The following is a 24,727-nucleotide window of genomic DNA, read 5'->3' on the forward strand; positions in this document are numbered from 1 at the left end:
GTCAGGATTCCTGCCTCAATTCCATATTTGATGGTCAAGAAAGAAAAAGGTCGAAGCAGCGCAAGCACCATTCATCTTTCTTGTCTGTGACCTCCTCTTTCTCTTCCTCCTCCTGCTCCTCTTCACTGTGGGAAAAGGAAGAAGGCTCAGAAGACTATCCTTCGCAAGAAGGCCCACAGAGTCTCTCGTAGAATTCGACAGTTCTTCGTTCTCCACAGATGTGGTAAATTTCAGCATCTGCCCTGTGACCAAAAATAGCACAGTATAGATTAAAGGTACACATAGCCCCGTGCCATGCAATCTACACCCCACTGGGGTGCAGATAGCTAAAATCACTGTTCGCTACATGTACTAGTTTTTGAGGCTTAAGTAAAATAAGAGATTTGTATATATGGAACATTGAAAATGCTTCAATATTTTGCACTATTCATCTAAAATCACCAACTCGTGGAGTTGTCTCAATACCTTTCATTAGTTCTTATGTCGCACAAGTGAGAAACTTTTGGGAATTGATCACTTTGGTTTAATGTTTAACATCTGGTTTTTGCATGGATGTCCCTCTCTCATTGTGTCGCGCAGTTTTCTCTAATAGTGCGTTGCATTCTCTACTTGCAGAGGTCTCCTACCCATAGAAGTATAAGTGATGAATTCTCTAATCATCAAGTATGTTGCGAAGGGAAGAAGGTGGATTTCTGTAGCTGAAATTAGCCATTTAGCCATCAGGGAATTCTCCCGCTGTTCCAGTTGAATTCGCGAATATGTTGAATTATTTGTCTATAGTTTTATAAATTCTCTGTTGAAATTCAGTTTTAGATATAAGGTGTTGCTGTGTTGTAACCCCAAGAAAAAGCAGTTATTGCATTGTACCGTAGTTCCTTTGCGCTATGCGTATAATCTTGGATTATATTCCAAGTCTCGCATAACCCGTTTTAAAATTATATACAGAAAAGAAAGGAAACCAGTTTTGAGTGACTAATGGTTATGCATTAAAAAAAGTCGCAGTCTCTTCATATAGATGATTAGATTCTTGGCAGAAATATTTGTAATGATGATAGACATTGATAGGAATGATACCAGTCTCAAGGGGACACTTGTGTGTGAAAAAAGTGTAGTATGTTTTAAGAATCAGTCCTGAAATGTGGAACTTGAGTCTCCCTTCTCCATGGCACTGAATGCAACCAGGAGGGTTAAAATGACGTCAGAACTTGCGTCAGTATCGCCTTGGAAGAGCGAGATGCAAGATCCGTTATCACACTCTCCAGTTGGTCACGAAAACGGCAACAACTCCTTGTCTTTAGGTCCGCTTGTGGAATTCAAGGCGGAGCCAGAAACGAGCGAGGTCTTTGACGCTGACACGAAGTGCTTGTGCGGAGTACAGACGGAGAATGATGTTCTCAGCGGTGGTGTGGAGGAGGAGGAGGGACATCCTAGCGAAGAACTTTAAGTTCCTCTCGTAACTCGGGTGGAAGTCCCTGAGAAAAAGAAGCCACGTACGTCTACAGTTATTGCGAAGAGGTCTTTGGCGACAGGTACTCCCTCAAACTGCATGCCATAACTCAAGTTGGGGAGAAGAGGTACAAATGCCCTGAGTGTGGGAAAGCCTTCTTCAGGAAGAACGAGCTGACGAAACACGTGAGAACCCACACAGGCGAGAAGCCTTACACCTGCGGGGAGTGTGGCTCGGCCTTTGCCATGAAGTGCTACCTCATCAACCACGTGAGGATCCACCCAGGGGAGAAGGCGTTTGTTTGCGGTCAGTGCGGGAAAACCTTCGCCGTCAGGAGCTACCTCACTAGTCACTTGAAAGGCCACAGTGGGGTCAGACCATTCAGCTGTAACTTGTGCAGCAAGGCGTGTATCGACAAGAGCGACCTGACCAGGAACGTGAGGGTACACCCCGGCGACAAGCCCTTCTCCTGCGGCATCTGCAGGAAGGCGTTCTCCCACAAGGGAGGCATCACCGGACACATGCGCACGCACACCGGGGAGAAGCCCTTCACGTGCAAGGAGTGCAGGAAAGCCTTTGGCCACACGAACAATCTCAGGCAGGACACCCGCACCCACACCCACACGGGGGAGAAGCCGTTCACCTGCGACGCCTGCAAGAAGGCCTTTCCGTGGAAGGTTGACCTCACGACTCACATTAGGGTTCACACGGGAAAGACCGTATAAGAGCGCAGCGTCTGTGGGAAGGTGTTTGCGCAGAGGAGTCACGTAAGGACGCACGCCCGCGTTCATGCCGGGAGCGCGTAGAGAGAGAGAGAGAGAGAGAGAGAGAGAGAGAGAGAGAGAGAGAGAGAGAGAGAGAGAGAATGTCTCAGGGAAACGGTCTTGAGCAATCTTTCAATGCTGTGATGTCTTTTCTTTGTCACTAAATAGACTCTGTCGCTTATCAGAAAGCCAGGCCCCCTCCCCAGAGTGTCTGTTCAAGTCGAGGTGCTACTCACGAACTGTTCCCTCAGGCTTGAATCCTGGTGTGGATGTAAGGAACCGAGCAGGTAACGGCCAGTAATGGTTACTTTGCCAGTCAGTGCTGGCAGTAATGCCCATGAATACTCATTGCCCAAAATCTGGGGTAAATTAGCCTCAGGATTTTATGAATATTAATATTTTGTAACTTTCCTGCTTTATCAAGCAGCTTTATTATTATTTTTATTATTATTTTATCATTACTATTATTATCATTATTTACTCAGTTACTCATAAATCTTGAAAACGTTCAAGTGCTGTCTGTAATATAATGTTTCTGTTATTTAACAGACTCTGTGAATTATCAAAAATATAGAACACATTCAAGGATTTCACAGCCACAGAGATTAAGCTACTTAGTCTTTGCAGCTTATGTCTGTGCTCAACAGATCGTATCATATTTTGTATATGTTTTAATCATTAAGCTGTCTGTTAAATAGACTGATTTCTAAGCCTTTCTGTTTTCTGTATCGGTTTCATGTAATAAGAAGTCTGTGAAGTCTTTGAATAAATATTCCCTGATCTCTCTCTCTCTCACTTTTGCTCTTTTCTGATCTCTCTCTCTCTTTCTACTCGTTATTCTTCTTCTTATTATGAAGAAGAAAAGATAAAACTCAGCTAATATAAGATTATGGGGTGTGCGAGAGAAATTATAATAGTTGTATATTGGAGTCTTAATGGTGTATATATGTAATATAATGATTCCAATTATACAACGAATTGCTATAGTTATATTACAGGATCTTTTGTATCATTGTACAAAAATATATTAAAATTGAGTGATATCTATAATGAAAATACAATACATACAGTAATTGTAATTTATAATGTATATAACATTAATAGTGAATAGTATTTATAATAAAAATACAATATATTGTATATTTATAATGCATAATGATGCCTTGTACATTTAAGGAGACTACAACCAATAAAAACATATTATTACAAAAACGCTTTTTTTTCCAAAGAACAAATCAGTACAATCAAATCATTATACATAAAAACAATTTACACTTCATTTTATTTTATTTTTTATAGTAAGCCTATGTGGTATTCATATACATAGAACGTCTACATATTAAACCTATGTGGTATTCATATATATAGAAGGTCTACATAGTAAGCCTATGTAGTATTCGACAACTGTCTGCTTACTGGACGCTTTTAAGACATCGTCCGTTTGCTTAAAGTTTGTCGAAATAATCTCTAAAAAAGCTTGATGGATATCCAGAGGATTGAATCCGACACAAAAAGGCCTTGAGAGATAGTTCTCAAATCTCACTCATAACTAAACTCTCTCTCTCAAAGTTTACTACCAAGAAAGCAAAATTGCCTCATGAAATGATGACCAAAGGAACTGACAACTTTCTATTTAACTCATTCAGAGGTCAAGACCATCTTTGGCAAAGAGTTTCATTGACCCTAATCTCTCATTATGACTGATAGAAGTCTCATATACATCGCAAGTCTAGTTCTTTGGTAACATTAACAGAGAGCTGAAATAAGCAAAAAAAGAGGTTTAATCTAATCTGAATGATACAGTACTTTAGTCATTTACAAAGCAGGTTCTGGCTCCACACTTCTGACTGGTTAGCTTAAAACAGAAAACAGTAATACAGTCAGAATGCCTAATAACAAAAGGTAGAAAAATTCATGTCGGTCAATGATGACAAAATTAATTCTTAACTTAGAAATCATACAAAAAGAGCACTGATTACGATTTTTCATCTTCCATTTTCAGAGGAGGTTCTACGTACAATACTCAATCCTAGTTAGGATCTGATCAAATTTTCCTCTGTTTGGAATTCTCAGAAATAAAATATATAAAAAAGGAATAAACAACAGCTCTCAATAGCACTGTCTACAGCACAGAATCAGAGTAACTTCCCTGTAAAAACTAATTGGATCCTCAAAATATAAATAAGGATTTTACTTTTTATAGTCCCTTAGGTTACTGTTGCTTTTTTTCTTTTACAGATTTTGCAGGTAAGTTCACAATAATTATTTCCATACCCAGTGCAACTTACTTTGGGATGCAAACCTTAATAAATCTGTTACGACAACTGAACATCACCTCTGATGAATGGACTTGCTTGTGCATTTTGACACTTGAAAGCACTATTTTGGCATTCAGAACCAATGATTGTTATTTGGAGATTAACAATGACTGTGATTTGGAGATTACAAGACAAAAATATAACATGCAATGTAAAAGAACAATGTCTGTCTTCCGTGACTTCTCACGTACGTTATGAATCTACAAGAGAAAAACTGCTTGAACATCGTGTGGAAGAATGACTTCTTTCTTCTGAGTTAACTCATTCATTCTAAGATGCACCTAATGAAAAAAAAACTCTTGGGAACCAAGTGCATATAGTGTATATGACTTCTTTCTAGTATGAGTTTTCACACACCTTTTGAGACACCTTGATTCACAATATCTCCTTTAGCACTCATGAGACATGAATGGCTTCTCTCCAATACAGGTTCACATAAGGCTTTTGAGAGCAGAAGAATACTAAAAACCTTTTTGGCATTCAGTACATTAAACTGCCCTCTAAATATTATGAATTTTCATGAGTAATCTCAAAGCACTTGAAATTGTCCAAAATTTTTGGCATTAGGACTGGAGAATGTCCTCTCTACAATGATTTCCAGTGTGTACTTTGAGAATTTCAGAATTAGAAAAACTACCTGGACAAAAATCAATTATACAGTTTCTGTCTAGTGTGAATTCTCATGTGTTCTGAGATGAACTAATTGAGAAAAACTTTTTTGACATATAAAACAAGTGAATGGCTTCTCTCCCATACGAGTTCTCATGTGTGGTCTGAGTTGACTTTGATGAGAAAAACTTCTTTGATATATAGAGCAAGTTTAAGGTTTCGCTCCTGTATGAGTTCTCATGTGTCTTTTGAGACAACTTTGATGAGAAAAACTTCTTTGACATATAGAGCAAGTATAAGGTTTCTCTCCTGTATGAGTTCTCGTATGTGTTTTAAGAGTAATTTGACTAGAAAAACTTCTATGGCATATAGAACAAGTGAATGGTTTCTCTCCCATATGAGTTCTTGTGTGTTTTAAGAGTACTTTGACGAGAAAATCTTCATTGACATATAGAGCAAGTATATGGTTACTCACCTGCATGAGCTTTCATGTGTCTTTTGAGTTGAGCATGAAAAGAAAAACTTCTTTGACATATAGAGCAAGTATATGGTTTCTCTCCTGTATGAGTTCTCATGTGTGTTTTGAGATAACTTTGATGAGAAAAACTTCTTTGACATATAGAACAGGTATAAGATTTCTCTCCTGTATGAGTTTTTATGTGTGCTTTGAGATTACTTTGATAAGAAAATCTTCTTTGACACACAGAGCAAGTAAAAGGTTTCTCTCCTGTATGAGTTCCCATGTGTATTCTGAGGTGACTTTGACGAGAAAAACTTCTTGGACATAAAGAGCAAGTATAAGGTTTCTCTCCCGTATGAGTTCTCATGTGTATTTTGAGAGTACTTTGACATGAAAATCTTCTTTGACATACAGAGCAAGTATAAGGTTTCTCTCCTGTATGAGTTCTCATGTGTTTTTTTAGATGACTTTGACAAGAAAATCTTCTTTGACATATAGAGCAAGTATAAGGTTTCTCTCCTGTATGAGTTGTCATGTGTGTTGTGAGGTGACTTTGATGAGAAAAACTTCTTTGACATATAGAACAAGTATAAGGTTTCTCTCCCGTATGAGTTCTCATGTGTATTTTGAGATTACCTTGACCAGAAAATGTTCTTTGACATATAGAGCAAGTATATGGCTTCTCACCTGTATGAGTTCTCATGTGTGTTTTGAGATGACTTTGATGAGAAAATTTTCTTTGACATACAGAACAACTATAAGGTTTCTCTCCTGTATGAGTTCTTGTGTGTGTTTTGAGATCACTTTGACGAGAAAAACTTCTTTGACATACAGAGCAAGTATATGGTTTCTCACCTGTATGAATTCTCATGTGGGATTTCAGGTGGGACATCTTTGAAAATGTCTTTTGGCATTCAGCACAAGTTATTTGCTTTCCTGCTGTGTTGCTTCTCTTTGAAAATTCTTTTGTTCTAACCAAATGTCCATTTTCCTCTGCAATACAGATCTTCTTTCCACTTTCACAATCACAGCTTGGAGGGTGTCCTCGTACTTAATAGATTGGGATGAACAGTTTACATCAAATATACTATGGTCAAATAATTTTGGTTCTGCCTTGACTTCTAAGAAGGGATCGGCAAATAAAGAGTCTTCATCTGTGTTTTCAGAAAGATCCTCTTCCAAATTCTGCATCTCTTCTTTGATTAATGACATTTCCACAGGATGTTCCATTTGCAATACTCAAATCCTAGTTAGGATCTCTTGAAATTTTCCTCTGTTTGGAATATTCTGAAATAAAATAATAAAATCTGAGAAAAACTTGTTTTGAATAGCACCATTCATAAAAAAAAACAGAATTTGAAATTTAAAATAATTTCATGTTTTACAGTATGTGCTCATATCAACTCTAAAATAAGCATCCTCTGGGAAAACAAATATCACAAGGCAACGACCATCTGGACACAATTTGTCTCAAAAGAAATAAAACAGCATCCTTGGATTCTGTTTGGAACCAATTTTATTCATGCCAACGTTGGTTGACATTCAACCAGCAGATTCTGCCTTTACCACAAATTCCTGCCATACTCTAATTTTGACAATCAAATGAACGGCATCTTTCCTTCATGATTTGGGAGTATTATAAATCTATCTACAGAATAATGACCTTTTGCTTATACAGGTTGCATGTGCATTTTGAGGTGGTTCTAATGAAAAGGCTACTTGGACGCCCAGTGCATATACATAAATCATTTCTGTCTAGTATTAGTTACCATGTGCCTTTGAAGAACATGGGGTAGAGAAAAACTCCGGCCAGGTGAATGGCTGCTTCTCTCCAGTATGGGTTCTCATTTGTACTTTGAGAGGAGAGGAATGATAAAACCCTTTTTGGCATTCAGTGCAAATGAAAGGCCAGAGTCTTTCCTGTATGAATTTTCATGTGTAATTTCAGGCTGTTCAAACGTGTATAATTTTTTGGACAATCAGAACAAGTGAATGGCTTCTCTCCAGTATGATGTCTGATGTGTATTTTGAGACTTTCAGAATGAGAAAAACTACTTTGACATGAAGAGCAAGTAAATGGTTTATTTCCTGTAAGAGTTCTCAAATTCACTATGGTAAAAAAATTCTGGTTATGCTTGTACTCCCACACAACAGACGAAGGTTCGTATCCTTGGGAACAAATGATTTTCTTTTTTCAATTCTGATGCCAAGAGAACCAAGCCTAAACAGTGAAAATGTTCCTAACCTCAAGAGTTAAGCTTTAAACTATACATGAACAACAGTACTTATAAACGTACAAAATAACAATTTTTAAAAGCAAATTGTATTTTTCCTAACTATACAAACCCGAGGTCCTTTACATTAGGGATTACTTTCAGGCGTAGGCTGGGAACGGCCGTTAAACTCTTGAGCAAGGTATTTAGGCAGTAACTACCTCCAGGTAGGCGGGGATACCGCCTGCCCGGTTGTAAACATTCCACTTTGCCTTTCGGCCCAGGTACAGATTGAGGGGTGGCATGAGGTGGGCATTAAGTGTAAAGGACCTCGGGTTTGTATAGTTAGGAAAAATACAATTTACTTTTAAAAATTGTTATTTGTTCCGACACAATATACAAACCCTCGGTCCTTTACATTAGGAGACTCACTGATTGGAGGGAGGAATCTGATAAAGTCTCTCTGAACTGACTGAACTTCACCACCTTGTCTTCCCTTCCTGGTCGTGAGAGTGAGGAAGGGAAAAACTGCCTCTGACAAAAGATCGGGTTGTAAGAAACGCAGGATCAGTTGTCAGACTTCTGGGTCCCTTTGCATGAAAGAGGAAACGTCAGTTCATGCAAAGTAGGCTAGGAAGAATTTGACGTCGGATGACAATAAGGCAAAAACAAGCATTGGGTTGTCTCATAGTCATGGTCTCCTTCCTCCCCTTGCAAGAGGAAGGAGTGGGGTTGCTTCTATTAACCTGAATGGAAATAGAAGGGGAGCTCCCGTTATGTGCTTATCATGCCTCGATCGCCCGGTCCAGCTTGTAACGGCATGTCCGCTCCCTGCCCGTGGGAAGAGAGCCAGGATGGGGAGAAAGAAGAGAGGCCAGTCACTCAACATTCATTCTCCCAATCACAGCCGTACAACATAGGCGAGATGCAACCTGTCCCGTTAGGGGAGCTGGATAAGCTACACAACTTGTTGAGCAGCCACCACAGGACCCAAGGAAAAAAGTGTCCAGGACTTGTGTGCAACATCCCGGAGGTAGAAGGAGGTGAAGGTAGTCTGTTGGGACCACACACCGCCTTCAGCACCTGTGGTACCGACATATTCTTCTTCGGAATGCGAGGGATGGACCAAGCCATTGACTTCGTGAGCTCTCGGGTGAAAGGTACCGGTATCGTCGATGTCAGCTGCCAAGTACCTCTTTGATCCCTTCACGAAGTCAGGAGGAAGATGTGTCCTTAGGCACTTCTTCTTTGGGAGAGACAGTACTCGCGAAAACGTTGACGACATCCAGGTTGGGAATGTCGAACCTTTCGGAAAGTACCACAGCTCCCAATAGGACAAAGTAATGAATGATCTGGATCATCGATACAAAGTCCAAGGAGGAGGGGAACAAGAAGGACTCGAACCTGACAGTCGATGCCAATGGATTCGGAGTCCACCTACGACATCCGAGAAGGAGTCGAGGTATGATCCCCATCCCTGTTCTTCCATCTTCTACGCCAAGGCCAGGGTAAGATGAGAGATGGACGTAAGAGGGCATATCTCTATCAGACGACTCTCATAGGGCGAGTGCAGAGCACGGACAGGAACCCTGAACGAGTCGCATGCCACCCAGGAAACAGTTCCCTGGGAGAGCATGACTGAGGAAGCTTTCGTCCGTAGCTAACTCTCGACTGAGGAGACGAAGGCTACTTCAGATAGAAGACTATGTCGCAAGGGCCTCGTTCTTCACAACTGAAAGGGAGAGAAGCAGCCCTCGGCGGAGAAGATGAGAAGTCCAGACTTGACTGAGCGACTCTGACCGAGAAGAAGTTCCGACAACGACACCACCAGCGAAGACGGATCCAGTCCCTGGGACAGTGTTGCAGAGGACTTCAAGGGATATCCAGCTATATCTGTTGCCGCTCGGCGAGAAAGCCTGTGCTTGCAAGGAAAGCTGGAAAGTCTCCCAGTCCTGAACACAGGGACGTACTGCCTCAAGAACCACTTCTTGTGTAGCTGCACAGGAGGATGGGTCAAGCGGAATTCTTCTCGATGCCTCGGCAATCAGGTCGGATGAAGGCGAAGTCTTCAAGTATTTGTCTGTAACTCGGGGTGAGCAATGTTTGTGAACCCCTAGCGAAACGGACAAATACGGAAGGAAAAAACGTCGATATCGAGTTTTCACCAAAAGACAGCATGCCTCAACAGAGCGGCCCCTGGTCTGGTATGAGGGAGTGAGAAAACACTACCAACTTGTGTGCAGGGAGGCAACAGAAGGACGGTAGGGATTTCTCAGTCCAGCAGTCTCTGCATGAATCTTCGTGAAGAAAGAGTGAGCAGCATGTTCCGTCCCGATCACTCAAACCTGAGGCCAGGCTTGCCTACCAATACATCCCCACCAGGAATGCATCTGGTTAATTGAGCTGTCGAGTGTGCAATAGAACAACACTCGAATACCTTCAAATGTCGAGATGAAACAGGGGGAAAAAAACGATTGCCTCCTGCTTGTCGACAAATGCCACTACTGTGGTTTTGTTGTTCAACGAAACCAGTGAGTCTCGCAAAACCCATCCTGAATTCTCGGATGGCCAAAAGGCTGCCCTGAGCCCAGGATGGTGACGAGAAGGTACTAATTGTCTCGGTCACACAAATTCAAGACAAGGTCTTACCAGTGTGCGCCTATTCCTCAATCTGTGAATCCGTAAGTAGACACAAGATGTGAGGGGAATATGTAAGCTTATACGAAGGTTCCTACAATCAAGCATTAGCCTAACTCTTTCCTCAAACATCAAAGAGGAAAGAACGGGGAAAAGGAAGCAGACTTCCATTTTCCACTATGGGGAAGCTTCTGCAAGATGACAGGGTACCGAGGCAATTAGCTCTAGCCGGCTGGCATTTCCCGAATCGGGAGCACGGGAGAGGTGGAGGGATGAAAGTTTGATGGAAAGAATTGCCGAGACCTAAGGGAAATAGATACTTCTCCTGAAGGAATCCATTCCCAGGTCTCGGCAATGTCGCTGCCTAGTTCCAGAGACTCGATAAGCATCATTTTGTCCAGGCATCAGCAGTTGCAATCTTCTTCTGAAGCCTAGGACTTCTTAGGTAAGGAGTTGAGGGGGGCTGGCTTGAACTCAAGGTCGAGTTGAGATGACTAAGACCAAAAGTTCTTGGCCATTGTCCAAAGGACAAGTCAGTGCCCTGGTGGGAACCTTGATTACTGGGGTATCTGGCAAATCTCTGAAAGAGAAAGGCAGAGCCAAGTAAAGGTTCATTCCCAAGGGTCGATCCAACTCGGGACTTACGAAACCGGAGATCCGAATTGGGACAAAGTCCTTCTTCTTAGCACCAGAATTGCCCAAAAAACTGCAGTCGGCAAGACCCTCCGAGGCAAGAAGAATTCATATTCTGTTGAGGCAGGGGTGGAAGTTTGGTGTCTCGACCTGAATTAACTCCATCGAAGAAAAGAATTCATCAGGTCAAGAACGCTCTCGGAAGCCAGGACTGCGGCGGTCCCTGACACTCTCGGCCCCTTGGAAACTGCAAGGGTTGCAAGTGATGAAGGTTATTCATTGGGGAGCAGCGGTCCTGCCTGGGGATCCTCGCGCCCGATTTAATCGGCGCGAAGTTCCCGAGAACACGGGGGCGATCGTAACTTGAAGAGGAATACCCTCGCTGTTTCCGATGCGTGAAACTCCTGTACCTCTCCCCTTGGACGGAGACCTTGACAGATCCCATGAAACCTTCGTCAGCTACCTGGTTATGATACGAGAGAACTCCGAAAGAAAATTTCGTCGGAGCTCTCTCTGTCCATCTGTGCCTCTCGGAACAACAGAGAGGAGAAGAGAACAAGTGAGGAGAAAGGAGTATCCCTACCTGTCCTGCCAGAATGATAAGCAGGAGAGGCGGACCGTGAGCGATAATCAACCGAAGGAGATTACTGCCACATGGGGAAAGAAGAGCACTTGTGCCGTGGCAAAAGCGCTTTCCTGGGAAGAGCAAAAAAGTTCACTTGAACATAGTCGAGAACCCGAATCGGAAAAAACCGAGTAGGGCCGAGCGAGCCAATCACGCGAACGCGATCCAGCTGGTCGGTATGCGGCAGACTGGGAGGCAGGCAGGGCGAGCCGAGCCAGTCTGGCAAGCCGAGTCGAGTCTAGCCGAGCCAGTCTCGTAAGTGCGACCGGGGGCCGAGCCGAGCCAATTGTGCGAACACAATCATAACTGGGCAGGCCGGACTCGTCTGCTGTGAACAATTGCTAGTTTCCCGAACTCTAAACTCCTTTGAGGCCGAGGCCCCTCGAGAAGAAGGTTCAAAGGGGAATTCTGTGTCTGCTATCTTGCATGCTCGAACCCTAAAGTTCGAGACACAAGAACGAAGCCCGCCCGAGCAACCGAAGCAGCTGGCGGGCAGTATCGAGACACCTGGCGTCGCGGCACACCGACAACTGGGTGTCCCGGCAACCAGACACCTGGGTGTCTCGGCACTTTCTCTCGTCCTGTGCCTCGTACGGAGAGCGCTCGTGATTCATAGAATTCGAGCTACCCACGAGACTTCCGAAAATCGGGAGCGGCTGCTTTGTTTCCTAATAGATCGAAAGAGCCAAGCACAGAACCAGTCTTAGATGCAGACTTCCAAGACTGGCAACGAGGGAGTGGCCTCGAGAGGCCGCGCTTTCGCGGCCCCTGAAACGCAAGATCCCACCCGGGGAGCGCTTGCAGTGCTGGCAGGAAGAGGAACCAAGACACCTGGGTGCCTCGGCCCTTTCTCTCGCACTGCTCCCGAACTGGGCCCAGGAAAATCTCTCCAGACTGCCCAAATCTCTCCAGACCAGATCGGGATACTCGATATTCCATAGAATCTCGAGCACTCGAAGCGGCTCATGACGAGCGCCCAAAGCAACCACCATCTTAGAGGCGGAACCTCTAAGATTCGGGAACAGGATCGCAAACTGAGGTCTGCGCGCCCTTATATGCTTCCGAAACACAAAACCCACGGCTATGCAAATCGGTTTCCTAACCCGAAGGTCGGGAAGAGCCAACGAGAGACCCACTGCCTCCTCGGAAGGAGGCAGTCCCTAGATGTCCAAGGGCATCAAGGGGAAGAAGTAGCATTCCTTTCCTTCGGCCGATGGAGGTCTGTCCGATTCTCAGGACCCCATTGGACCTCGGGAGAGGAAGGGAAGACGCGGCAGAAGACAAAATCGAAGATAAGATGAAGAAGACGGCGGCTACTTCCACAGGACGGCTTCCTTCACCTCCACTCCGACATCTTCTACAGGATGGTAGACATGAAACATCGTAACTTCCAGGGTAGTCCGGCAGGAACACAACGGACGCAGCCAGGACACCACCACCAGAGAACAGCAGGACAGCCGATGCAGGAGCTACGGCAGCAATTCGGAAGGCAGAAGCTACTGCAACGGCCAGGAACATCACCTCAACAGGACGACTTCCTACATCTTCACGCCCACATCTTCTACAGGATGGCGGACATCGTAACCTCTGGGGCAGCTGGCAGGAACGCACGGAAGCGGCCCCGGGCACGACCTCCAGAAGCGGCAGGAATGATCAGGACAGCCGATGCAGGAGCTACGGCAAAGGTTCGGAGCACAGGAGCTGTGCAACGGCCAGGAATGTCACTTCCACAAGGCGACTTCCTTCCCTTTCACGCCAACATCTTCTACAGGATGGCTGACATCGTAACCTCCAGGGCAGCTGGCAGGAACACAACGGAAGCGGCCCGGGCACGATCACTAGGAGAAGAAGCGGGCACGATCAGGACATTCGATGCAGGAGCTACGTTAGCGGTTCGGAAGGCAGGAGCTATTGCAACAGACAGAATGTCATTTGAAAATCACCAGCAGCGACAGGAGCGATCAGGGCGGCTGTGGCAGGTGACCAGGAGAGCAGCCCAGAGACTGTCGTCGAGTTGACAAGAGCATAACACAGGGAACAGCAGGAGCAGATGGACCACAGATACGCAGGAAGCATTGCAACATCATACATGAAAACCAGCAATGACAGTGATCGATCTACATCGGCGGGAACAGAGTCAGAGCGATCCCGACGTGGAAATATGTCATCTAGTCAGGTATTGTGGTCGATCCCGAAGCAACACTGAATGAACGTCGGGACTGCTTCATGCAAGATATTCTTGATATATCCAGCCAACTACTGCTGTGTCTGCGATGCTCACTGTCAACCTGAAAGAAAAACAAAGATGATTAGTAGAGGGAGGCTCCTCCCGCTACAAGGGTAACAGCCCTACGCAGTGTTAGGAGATACTCTAGATGAGGTTGCTCGATCACTCCGCCACCCCCGTCTTCGCCTGGGTGAAGATGAGAGATGAGCGAAGGAGAGAGAAGGAAGAACCTACAGGAAGAGAAAAAGGACGGAGGGAGGCCACCAAGGGCGCCGTGGAAGCGGAACTTATCGACGACGCCCGTAACCTCCCACCCGGCCCGCAAATCTCTAAGCTCAGGCGGCGAGTAACACTCAGCATAAGTAGGAAGAAGTTAGTGATGACCCTTACACATGGAGGGCGGAAGCCCAAGAAGGGAACTAACTCTTACGTCCCAATGGATGTAGGGGAGTGAAGATATTGTGTCCCAAACTATATCTCCGAAAGTACAGGGGTGCCTTCAGTATTTACGTAAAGGGCCTCTGGAGAGAAGCATTACCACTTGGTTACGCTACTCCAGTTATGCACTTGGCCGTTAAACCCAAGACACAGGCAAGGAACGACGGCTTACGCAAGGTTATCACAAATCGTGGGTTTATATTAACAAATATCAAACACACGTATATATAAACAAAAATACAGAAAGATCCCACCGGGAAAATAAGAGCTTAACGACAGTCAGGCAGAGAACAAAAACACGTCAGCAACGCATGACAGCCGAAAGCAAAGTGAAATGTTTACATCCGGGCAGGCGGGTATCCCCGCCTACCTGGAGGTAGTTACTGCCTAACTACCTTGCTCAAGAGTTTAACGGCCGTTTCCAGCCTACGCCTGAAAGTAATCCCTAATGTAAAGGACCGAGGGTTTGTATATTGTGTCGGAACAATAATCTTTTCAATACTTACAGAAAAATAAAATGGACAGTGGTCCTAACACGTTCCCAATAAGACTAAGAGATACACCTCCTGCTTGACGACCAAGTACTTTGACTTCACTTTCTGAGGACCTCTGACCAAGTCTGCATTTGATGCATCACAAATTATCTGCAAGATAAATAAACTGATCATTATAAATATACAGGAAGTGTATTAGGCTTACATTAATATACAGGCAGTAATGTTTTTCTCAGTAACAATCAGTATACAATGTCCTACAGACTAAAGCAAACACTGTATATCCATAAGTCGCCACTTCAAACCTTGCTCAGGCTGTTAAAGTAAAATAATTGATGTTTCACATAACTATAGGTCTCCTTTAAACCTGTTTCACTGTCCTATTTCAGACCATCTTTAAGGACAAATGAACAGTCCAACTGACCTGACTATACACCCTGCTTCTATAAGGGGATGCTGCATAGAGCATTGTGGTCAACAAGAAGTCTGTTGTATGGGCAGCGAAGTGTGGTGCTGGCCCAAAGAGAAACATTAGTCAGGGACATTTGGTCAAAAAAATGAAAGAAGGCATTTTAATACGAGGGCTGCTGAAGGGATACCATTTTCCTTTTCCTTTCCATTCAAACTTTGGCTGAAAACCCTTATTACGGACAGAGTCAACAGAAGTTAATAAACCCAAGAGGGTGCCAAAAGGGAAATCAACCTGCTCAGAGAAAGAGAGAGAGAGAGAAGTTACACAAAAATGTGACAAATACGTAAATACGAGGGAACAGAAAGTAAACCAATACACCTGACATTCAGGAGACGTCAGCAGTGAAGAGGCGTCTTGATATTCCCCTAGCCCGAACATTAGAATTGAGTGACTGACCAAGGGATACATAAAACCTGGGGCCCCAAATAACACTGAACATCAGAAACAGACGGAAGTGTCTCCTCCTCAAGGGCGGTGTTGGGGCTCCTACTCCACTCGTTCTCAAAACTACTCACAAATACAATGTCATGTGCAACTCTCCCACAACCTTAGCCTAGCCTATATAAGGAAGCCTAGCCTAGCCTAGGATATATAGAGTAGCCTAGACTAGCCTAGGATATATAGGGTACTCTAGCCTAGGATATATGGGGTAGCCTAACCTAGGCTAGGCTACCCTATATATCCTAGGCTACTCTATATATCCTAGGCTAGAAGCGCCCAATCTGGTGCTCCTTGAGGCCACCAGGGGATCCTCTCTCCTCTGCAGAAAATAGTGATAGGGTATTATTGCAGTAAGAGGCAACACGCCATAATGACAAAGAAATATGTTTCTTCTGACTGATTTTGATGTGTTTAGCACGAATTTCACCTTCAATTTCGTCGGAAATTAACGGTTTTGGAGCTAACTCCATGTACATAAGTGGACCAAAAACCGTCAATTTCTGACGAAATTGAAGGTGAAATTCGTGCTAAACACATCAAAATCAGTCAGAATAAGATATTTCCTTATCAGTGAAACCCACACAACCTAACCTAACCTCTCACAGAAGTACCCAGGTCACAGCCCCAACCCTGACTTGTCACTCGACTATCCAGGTCACAGCCCCTAACCCTAACTTGTCACTCGACTACCCAGGTCACAGCCCCTAACTTATGCATGACTAAAGGATGAAAAATAAGGGGTAGAACTATACAGTAGCTCCGCGGTGGCAACTGCCTTCTGACTTAACTTTTTCTTCAGTTTTTTGGTTGCTAATTATGAATTTACCTTTAATTTTTGGCGCTTGAGTGTAATTAACCCTGAAGTCCACCCAACAAGGGGTTTCCATACGCGATCTTCACAAGACAGAGCATGGGTACGTCTGTTTGGAACGGTTTATATCCCGTCCAGCAAGTGCAATAACTTGTTAACGTATGGGTACCCAACCCACCCCGGGCCAGTACTAAACACGGCGAAGGGACATTCCATTTGGCCGACAAAAAACACATGCTGACACCTCCACAGTAGCCATGGCGAAACTAAAAAAGCCGGCAGAATTCAAATGATTTCCTCAGGGTACACTGTCAAATGTAATTGGTTGTTGTTTTCTTGACAACAGCCAATGGATTTGTAATAAATTGTCACGTGTTTAGTTAAACTATCATTGTGTCATCAAAACTAGCATGTGGGAGGAGCTAAATTTGTAAACAAACACACGAACACACTCATAATCTCGGTGACAGCATACTGTGACGATCTCAAGAGTACTGTGTTAAATGGGAGAAAATAATCCAGGTATTTCTAAGAAACTATATTTTTCCGACGAATTTTAACGTGAAATTTGTGCGAAACGCATCAAAATGACCTAGAAAAGTGTATTTCCTTGCCATTTGGCCGTGTTGCCTTTTATTGCAATTTTACCACCGATAATACTCAACCTAGGCCGACAAATGCCACAGGAGGAATGCGAACAACAACTAATGTCTTTAGGGGTCACCCTTAGTTAGGTTAGGCTGGGACGTCTCCCCTGTGGCCTAGCCTGACCAGCCTATGATGGAATTCGGGCATTTTTAATATTCTAAGGGGTATTCGTTCCCTAAAACACCTAAATTGGGGTTATATCAGGCACCTACATCGATCCCCTGAGGGAGGCTTATTCGTACATCACGAGGTCGAGACCGCGTGCGCCGTCAGTTACGTCAGAAAACACCTTATTTATTTCCGTCCCGCCACGCAAAACCGACGTCTTTTGTTTCAAAGAGGTCAAAGAATAATTACAGATGGTCAAAGTGCGTCACTGCGACGCATTTCCAGCGTCATTGTAGCGAAAACGAGGCGGAAGTAAGACGTTTTACCTCAAATAAAGGAGAAGAAATGTCAACGTCCCTCAATTAAGGGAGAAGAAGAAACGTAAACAAACCGAGGGTGAAGTTGTAGTAGTAGTATTAATATGGTGGATCTTTCTTTGCAATGGTTCCTCCTCCTTCATCTTTATTCCTCCTTTCTTTTTGTCTGTGTAAGTCTTTTTGTCTCTTTAAAGCCATAATTCTTTTATTATAAACTCTTTCATAATCTCCAATTGATTCATCAGACTTAATATAATGGTCGTGTCATCTGGATCCTGCAACACTAAATCTCAGTCCATTTGGTAGTTCTAAAGCCTTCTTAAGCAGTTTGCTCTTTAACATTCTGTATAATGGTTCCTGAGCTATTACAAAGAGAAATAGGATATTTGATCAAACTTATGAAACTGTCTGTAAACCACATTCTTTCCAGTATCTGAGACAAAACTGAAACCAACCGTATCAAACGCTTTTGAGCATACAAGAGGAAGCAGAGTCGCTCATATTTTTTCTGAATTGACAGAATAGATTATATGTCTCTCAGAAGCATATTGCAATTACTGATCATAGAAATGGGAAGATTTTAATCACAAACAGTTATAGAGTGAAGTTCATAGCTTCCATGACAGAGTATAGGAGATGCTTGAGTCTTGTGGTTTGGAGACAGGGCCAAGAAACCTAATCCCAGAAACAGCTTGTTTAAAATTGAAAGATTTACATTTTTTCCCAATCCCTAATGCGCTGTGAGAACAAAGGTCTTTTGGGTGTGCAAGTGATTAGCCGAATACTGTACTTTATTCAGGTATCCATCTCTTGCGATTGGGCATAATTTGTGGTGTTTTTTGTATATTGGGTTAAGGAGGAAGGTAGGGGGAGTGGTTTGGACAGTTTTGGCCATTCTGTCAGTTAGGTTAAGTGAGAGTGTGAGAGAAATGTCAAAGGAGAGACTGATTCTTTATTATTCTCGACAGGTGTTTATAAAACAAAAAGCGGACGGGAAGGTAGCGGGCAAGCCGAGGCCCCCCGCTGCGTCCATACAAAATTTGTGTTTTCTTACAAGCATGAAAACACGTACAACATTCGTTACATGGCAAATAAAAGGTAGATATACATATCGGCGGAAAGGCCGTGCAATGATGCATAAGTTTGGTCATAAAGAATCTGAAATAAAGTTATGATAAATGCGAATCTAAGGAGAAACACAAGAAAGGAGAGGCGTGATGTGAAGCCCTTTCAAGCTGTGAGCTTTTAGCTTGATTTCTCTTGATTTTTAAAGTTTGTGCAACAGCCATGTTGTCTGTCAACATATGAATTTTCACTGATGTAGATATTCTTAATTTCCTTTTTTTTTTTTTTTTTTTTTTGCAGGTGGAGTGTGTGCAGGTACTGTACGCTGTATTTCCAGTTTGAACAGCAAATAAAACTGACATAAAGAATTGAAAGACGGCTGTTTTAAAGACTAAATAAATTACTATGCCTCTCAGTAATGGTGGTCCCTAGGGTGGCACGAAGTGAACTGGACACTTCACTAATCAGTCACTGAAACTGTTCTATAGCATTTTGCCATTTCAATTTTCTCTGAAAGTCTTGAGTAGCCTATCATTTCATGTCTCCTGGTTGGTGGCTTCCGCATGTGGAAACCTGGCGGTGGTACATATTAGAGGATTCTGGATCCTCTAATGTAACTGTAGCTTGCAGCACCATTATTGACGTAGGTGTTGCTCACCCATGTGCTTCCCTTGACTGGACACTGACTCTCTGACGATGCAGCACTAGTTGTTCATCTGTCCCGAGCCTGGGGGAACAGTGAGGAGGATCAAGAGACAGAAGAAGGACGTCATCAGTCAGAATGAATATGAAGAAAAGGAAAAGGAAAAGACTCAACTAGGCATCAACCTGGGGAGGAGATGATGACAAGGCATGTAATTTGTCCTCCACTTGTGCTGCAGCCTCCAACCTCCCCACAGTTTTCCTGGTTGTGCTTCCTTCCTCCTCTGCTTGCTTCTGGTCACTGTCTTTGCCTCTGTATTATCATCCTCTGGTTCTGAGACACTGGGGCTCATCTTCATAGCTGTCACCATATGTAACTTCCTACGTAACATGGTCATGATGCGAGGTTTTCCTTTTCTTGTGGTGCTTCTGTGGTAGTTGTTGTCCTTCTCTCTCTCACAGTTGGTGGTCTGTTTTCCCTTGTGCTTTCTGTTTGCTTGAAGAAGAAGTATGTCTGTGCTTGTCATAATATGCAGAGGATTGTATGTGGCAGGGTATAGCTGTTCACTCAAGGTAGATTCCTGGGCCTCCGAGACGTTTGTTTAGCGGCCTCTGATTGGCTGGTACCCTCGGGAGGTGGCTCCAAAAACTAGCGATATGTTGATATTTCTTCGTTTATCTCAAGTTTTGCACAAGATAGGAAAGATTGGGTCATACCACAGGATTCGGTATTAATTGTAAAACTAAATCGTGAATCCTTGAAATCAATAAGCTAAAACACAAAGGAATTACAGTGAGTAAAAGTGAAGAGAGAAGCATTTCATTCTTTATGCCTGTTTTTACTTATCATCGGATTTTGCCTCATTCTTGCGATCAAGGTCAAATAAAACTTGTGTTTTCGTACAATAAATTCACCCTGAATACGCTGGTGCCTTCAGATTTTAGATGAGTGTGATATGTGAAGAGAAAATGAAGAATATGTGTTCTTATATTGCATGCGTTCTTGACTCATGATCTGCAGACATTATTACATTTTCCGTAAATAAATTATCAAAATCAACATGTACATAAAGGAATAAACATTCTGGTGCAAGAGCAGCTCAAACAAATTCTATAAATCCTCTTCATGATGTGGAAGATATTTCTAGATTGTGGTCTTGAGAAGGATGCACGATCCCAGAACAATCGAGTCACAATGGAACGTTTCAGTGACACTGTTGTGAAGACTGATAACAAATATAGGGTTCAGTGAGGAGGTAAAGTTGGAAGATGACTCCTACAATCCAGTTTTGAAGGAATCTGCTACGACTTCAGTCAGGAGAGTTTTCAGTGCAAGGAGTAAGGAATCACAACATGCTAAGAGAGAGAGAGAGAGAGCTAGAGAGAGAGAGAGAAAGAGAGAGAGAGAGGTATTTTCACTGAGAGATATTCACTAATCCCGTCGTATCTCACAGCAACTTATGATCAGAGTTCGTGTCTATGTACAGGGACTGCTCTGTAAGTAAAAGCACTTAATTGTGGTACTGATCATTAACGATACTAGTGTGTTATCCTCGTTAGCAGTGAATTGGGCTGAGAGATATCATCTCCCTAATTTAGAAACCACAAAGGGAGCCTTGTCGTGTTGTTACTTACCAGAATTGCAGCCTGAAATCTACACCTGTTTGCACTGTTAGGCTTTCACCAAAGTAGGAACAAACTTGTTTGCTGTGAAGATCATTTCTGGAGCTCGCTTCAGACGTCCTCAGGTGTCAGCCATCATAGCAATGATAAAGTTGGACATTCTCAGTGTCTTTTATTTATCGTTTCTCCTCCACCTGTTTCTTGGGCCGTAGCTCTGATCGGGTCTTTCTCCTGAGAGGCACACGGCCAATCCTGTAAGTCCACAGATTTGGATTTGTAGAGTTTTTGTGAGCCCAAACACTGAGTGAAAAAAATCGTTTGAAAGATGTTGTTGAGAAATTGAACCAAAAACCTAAGTGGAACTAACATATAATCCCTTTTGAGACAATGAAAATTATAAAATGTTTGATGTAGTGAGTGAGCCCAAAGACTGAATGGAAAACCTAAGTTTGATTTTGTAGATGAATGAAATGTGAGACTGCACATTAACTGCTATTTTGCTATGCCTGTACTCATTGCATTATCATGTACCCATTACATACGTGCTATGAATATTACTGATGTCTCATGTATAATAAATACGCCTCCTGTTTACTTTATATTATATTTTATGCTTCAATATGAATATGGCAATGCCCCGAGGATATGGCAACATTTGTGGCCATTGCATGAGTTCAGTGGATCTTTCAGCCTTCACCCGTGACAGATGTCTCCCCGTCCACTCTAATGAACCTCCTACTAGCTTATACATAATGTTTCCTTCCTCCCTTCATCAGGAACAGCCACAGGATGTGATAAGCCCTATTCTGGCTCGATAAGGAGTTCCCAACATGGTGCAGTGATATAGGAATTTACAAGTGTTTATAATTAACACAAGAGGAGAGCGGACATGGCCGCCATCAGATATACCGGATGCCATGGATTTTACAGTGATAATATTGCGTTTCAGTGTTCAGTACCTCTTCAAGTGTAGTGTGTGTGTGTGTGTGTGTGTGTGTGTGTACTGTCAGTGACACAGATTCTAAAATGCTCTGCGGGTCTAAATCATTCAGATTTGTAAGCACAGGAGCCATAATGTTAAACCTTCTCAGTATCTGTGAAGCTCCTTCTGTGTCAAAATCCAAGCATCTCAATCTGAGTAGTGTAACTGATCCTTTCTAATGTAATAATTGTTTAATAATAATGTTGTTGTTACTACTCGTAGCTTGAACTAAGACGGACGAACCTTCGTTTTTGTAGTTAGGGTCAAAGTCTAAAGAGAATTTAGGTCTTGGTTAGGGTTGATTGAAACGCTGTTTGTGTAATGCTTTTTAGTAAGAGGATACATGGTTTAAACAGCTTATTCCTAATGTTCGTTCCATAATTGTTAGAACGGGTCCCTAAACAGGTTCTTGTTCTTATGCTTATTCCTATACTGGTTCCCTGTAATACGATAAGTTCATTTAGGACAGCAGTCTTGTGCCAGACAACAGCGTGCAACCCTTAGCCTAGGCTATACTGTACTGTACTCATTCATGACTCACTTAACTGTTAGATTACAGAGTCAGCCTGGCTTTACATGCATAACAGGTGGAACTGAACTCAAGAACTGACATATTCATAGAATTATGGAAGAATATCACACATCTAAACCTATGGTTGGTGGCATTGCAACCGCTTGCAAGCACATCATGGTGCAACTTACATGACGTTACCATAACAACTCTTGATAATTTACTGTTATATCAAGGTAAAAATACACAAGAACTCTATTAAGTGTTATGGCAACATGTACAGTATAAACTAAGATAAGTGGATACTTTCTACAAGGGAGAAATGTGGCATTTCAAACGAAAATAGGGGGAGCTGCATTCCTTTCCCTCGATCATAGACAATCTCAGCTTCGAGTGGTTAATTCAACGTCTTGATAAGATGAAAACCAATTCGTTTTTCCAGTCCGCCAATCATGAAGGGTATTGACATTGATTCAAGAGAAGGATTTCCATCATTACACTAATATCATGGTTCATCTGCAATGAGGTCGCAACTTTGCCACCCGGGTGAATTTCTTCCAGTGGAAGGAAATTGGAAGCATTGTTCACATTCACTTTTGAGACGCGTTGATTTTCAGTAACTAGGTTTCAAGCAACAATCAAAAATAGTTGACAAAACACTGGAGGGAGACACTGCTACAGAGGTTAAAAATTTTTGGCTCTTCTGCTTGCATTTCCTGATTAAGATCACTGAGGATGGGTATAAGACAAAATCCAAAAATTCTAAGCATAACTCATTTAGAGGGTCATTCAGTTTTGCTAGAATAGATTCGGCAGCTAGGAGCCGATCATTCAAAGCAGCTTGTACAGAGAGAGAGAAAAGCTTGAAGGCAAGCAATCGAGTCTGGCACACATGAAGAATTTTATGGGGTTTTATGTTTACAAATTCTTGGAATTCCTTCAACATCTCGACTGTTTGGGAGACTGAAAATAATTGCATACATCTCGAGCTGAGTCTTCTACACTTCGAGGCAATTTTTGACAAGAATATGAAGGACATAAATGAAACGAATGGCGAATGCACTTCATTGCAAATACAAGTCTGATGTGTGGACTTGTAGAGTTTCTGTGAGCCCACAGACTAAGTGAAAATCCTAGGTCCACAAATCAGACTCAGGATTTTCACTTAGTCTGTGGGCACACTGAAACTCTACAAGTCCACAGATTTGGACTTAGGTTTTTCATTCAGTCTGTGGGCACATTTTGTTCCCACGAGAGATTCCCCAAAAGATGGCACCTAATTCTGGGCTTCACTGCAAACCTTCACTGGTAGCCTAACAAGAGTCAGAGGGAGAAGAAAACTGTGCAACATATTTAGACTTTATTAAGCGAAATCTCTGTGAAATTTCTTAAAGGTATTAAAATAATTTGTAAAATATTACTTTACTCAGCATCTTCAAGATTCTAGAGAGAAAAAACTATAGCTAAAAGTGAAGACACACTGGACAGAGGCTCTCTGAAAACTGCGACCCCCACCAAGGATTAAGGGCCTTAATGCATCAATGCATAGAATCAGTGGTGGTGATATCCACAGAGTTTGCGTGCAGCTTTCCCAGACAGGCCACGTCGATGATTTCCTCTATTGCCTTTTTTGCGTGAAGCTGCTGGTCTAGGCTTGCCGTCAGGAGTTTTTCGATCCATTTTATTCCCTGAATATGGTCCGGTCCAGTTGGAGGAGTGATGGTAATGATGACTTTGGAACCATCTCCCATGTTACATATGTATTGGTCATGCATCGCTACGTATGGTGGTACCAGCCTCTTGAGCCTTTTGACTGACCAACACAGCCAGACGGAGACGATCGGGGCCCCTGGAAAATAGAATGGTTGCATTTTCAGGGAGAGCAGATGATTTTTCAGACCTTTCACAGTCAATTTCCGTCTCAGCGCTGAATATCCTCATTGGTCCCAGTGCTTGGCCTTTGGCCTAAATTCTATATTCAGTTCAGTTCACTAACATGCTGAAGTTCAGTCAGTTCTGCCTCTGATGAATTAACACTAACAGTCTTTGAAGAACGACCAAATTCGGATTAGGACCCATAGCTGATGGCATGAAGGCATCCGTCGACTATGAGAGAGAGAGAGAGAGAGAGAGAGAGAGAGAGAGAGAGAGAGAGAGAGAGAGATTCAATTGTGTTCTGCAGTATTTGCGAAATCAGGATCCAAATTATTTTTTTTTTAATTTCTGATCTCACATAATTCTT

At 42.9% G+C, this 24,727-nt stretch overlaps 1 protein-coding gene and 1 long non-coding RNA gene across 3 annotated transcripts in view; one reads left to right on the top strand and one right to left on the bottom strand.

The window, feature by feature from the left end:
• LOC136838222 (uncharacterized) overlaps positions 1-24,727 on the top strand; it is a 237,656-nt gene that overhangs the window by 153,904 nt on the left and 59,025 nt on the right. The window lies entirely within an intron of this gene.
• Positions 776-17,710, bottom strand: LOC136838221 (oocyte zinc finger protein XlCOF6-like). Of its 2 annotated transcripts, XR_010852908.1 has the most exons (4): positions 17,672-17,709; positions 14,878-15,015; positions 3,557-6,885; positions 776-3,515 (listed from the first exon to the last, which is right to left on the bottom strand). XR_010852908.1 is itself a non-coding variant. In XM_067103084.1 (3 exons), exon 3 carries the CDS (start codon positions 6,488-6,490, stop codon positions 5,606-5,608), a length of 885 nt encoding a protein of 294 aa, XP_066959185.1. In that variant the 5' UTR covers positions 6,491-6,885; positions 14,878-15,015; positions 17,672-17,710; the 3' UTR covers positions 776-5,605. The 2 variants fall into 2 exon arrangements, 1 of the variants encoding a protein (XP_066959185.1); XM_067103084.1 differs by having other exon boundaries at positions 776-6,885; positions 17,672-17,710.

The sequence above is a fragment of the Macrobrachium rosenbergii genome, unplaced genomic scaffold (genome assembly GCF_040412425.1).
Source record: "Macrobrachium rosenbergii isolate ZJJX-2024 unplaced genomic scaffold, ASM4041242v1 282, whole genome shotgun sequence".
Taxonomy (NCBI): Eukaryota; Metazoa; Arthropoda; class Malacostraca; order Decapoda; family Palaemonidae; genus Macrobrachium; species Macrobrachium rosenbergii.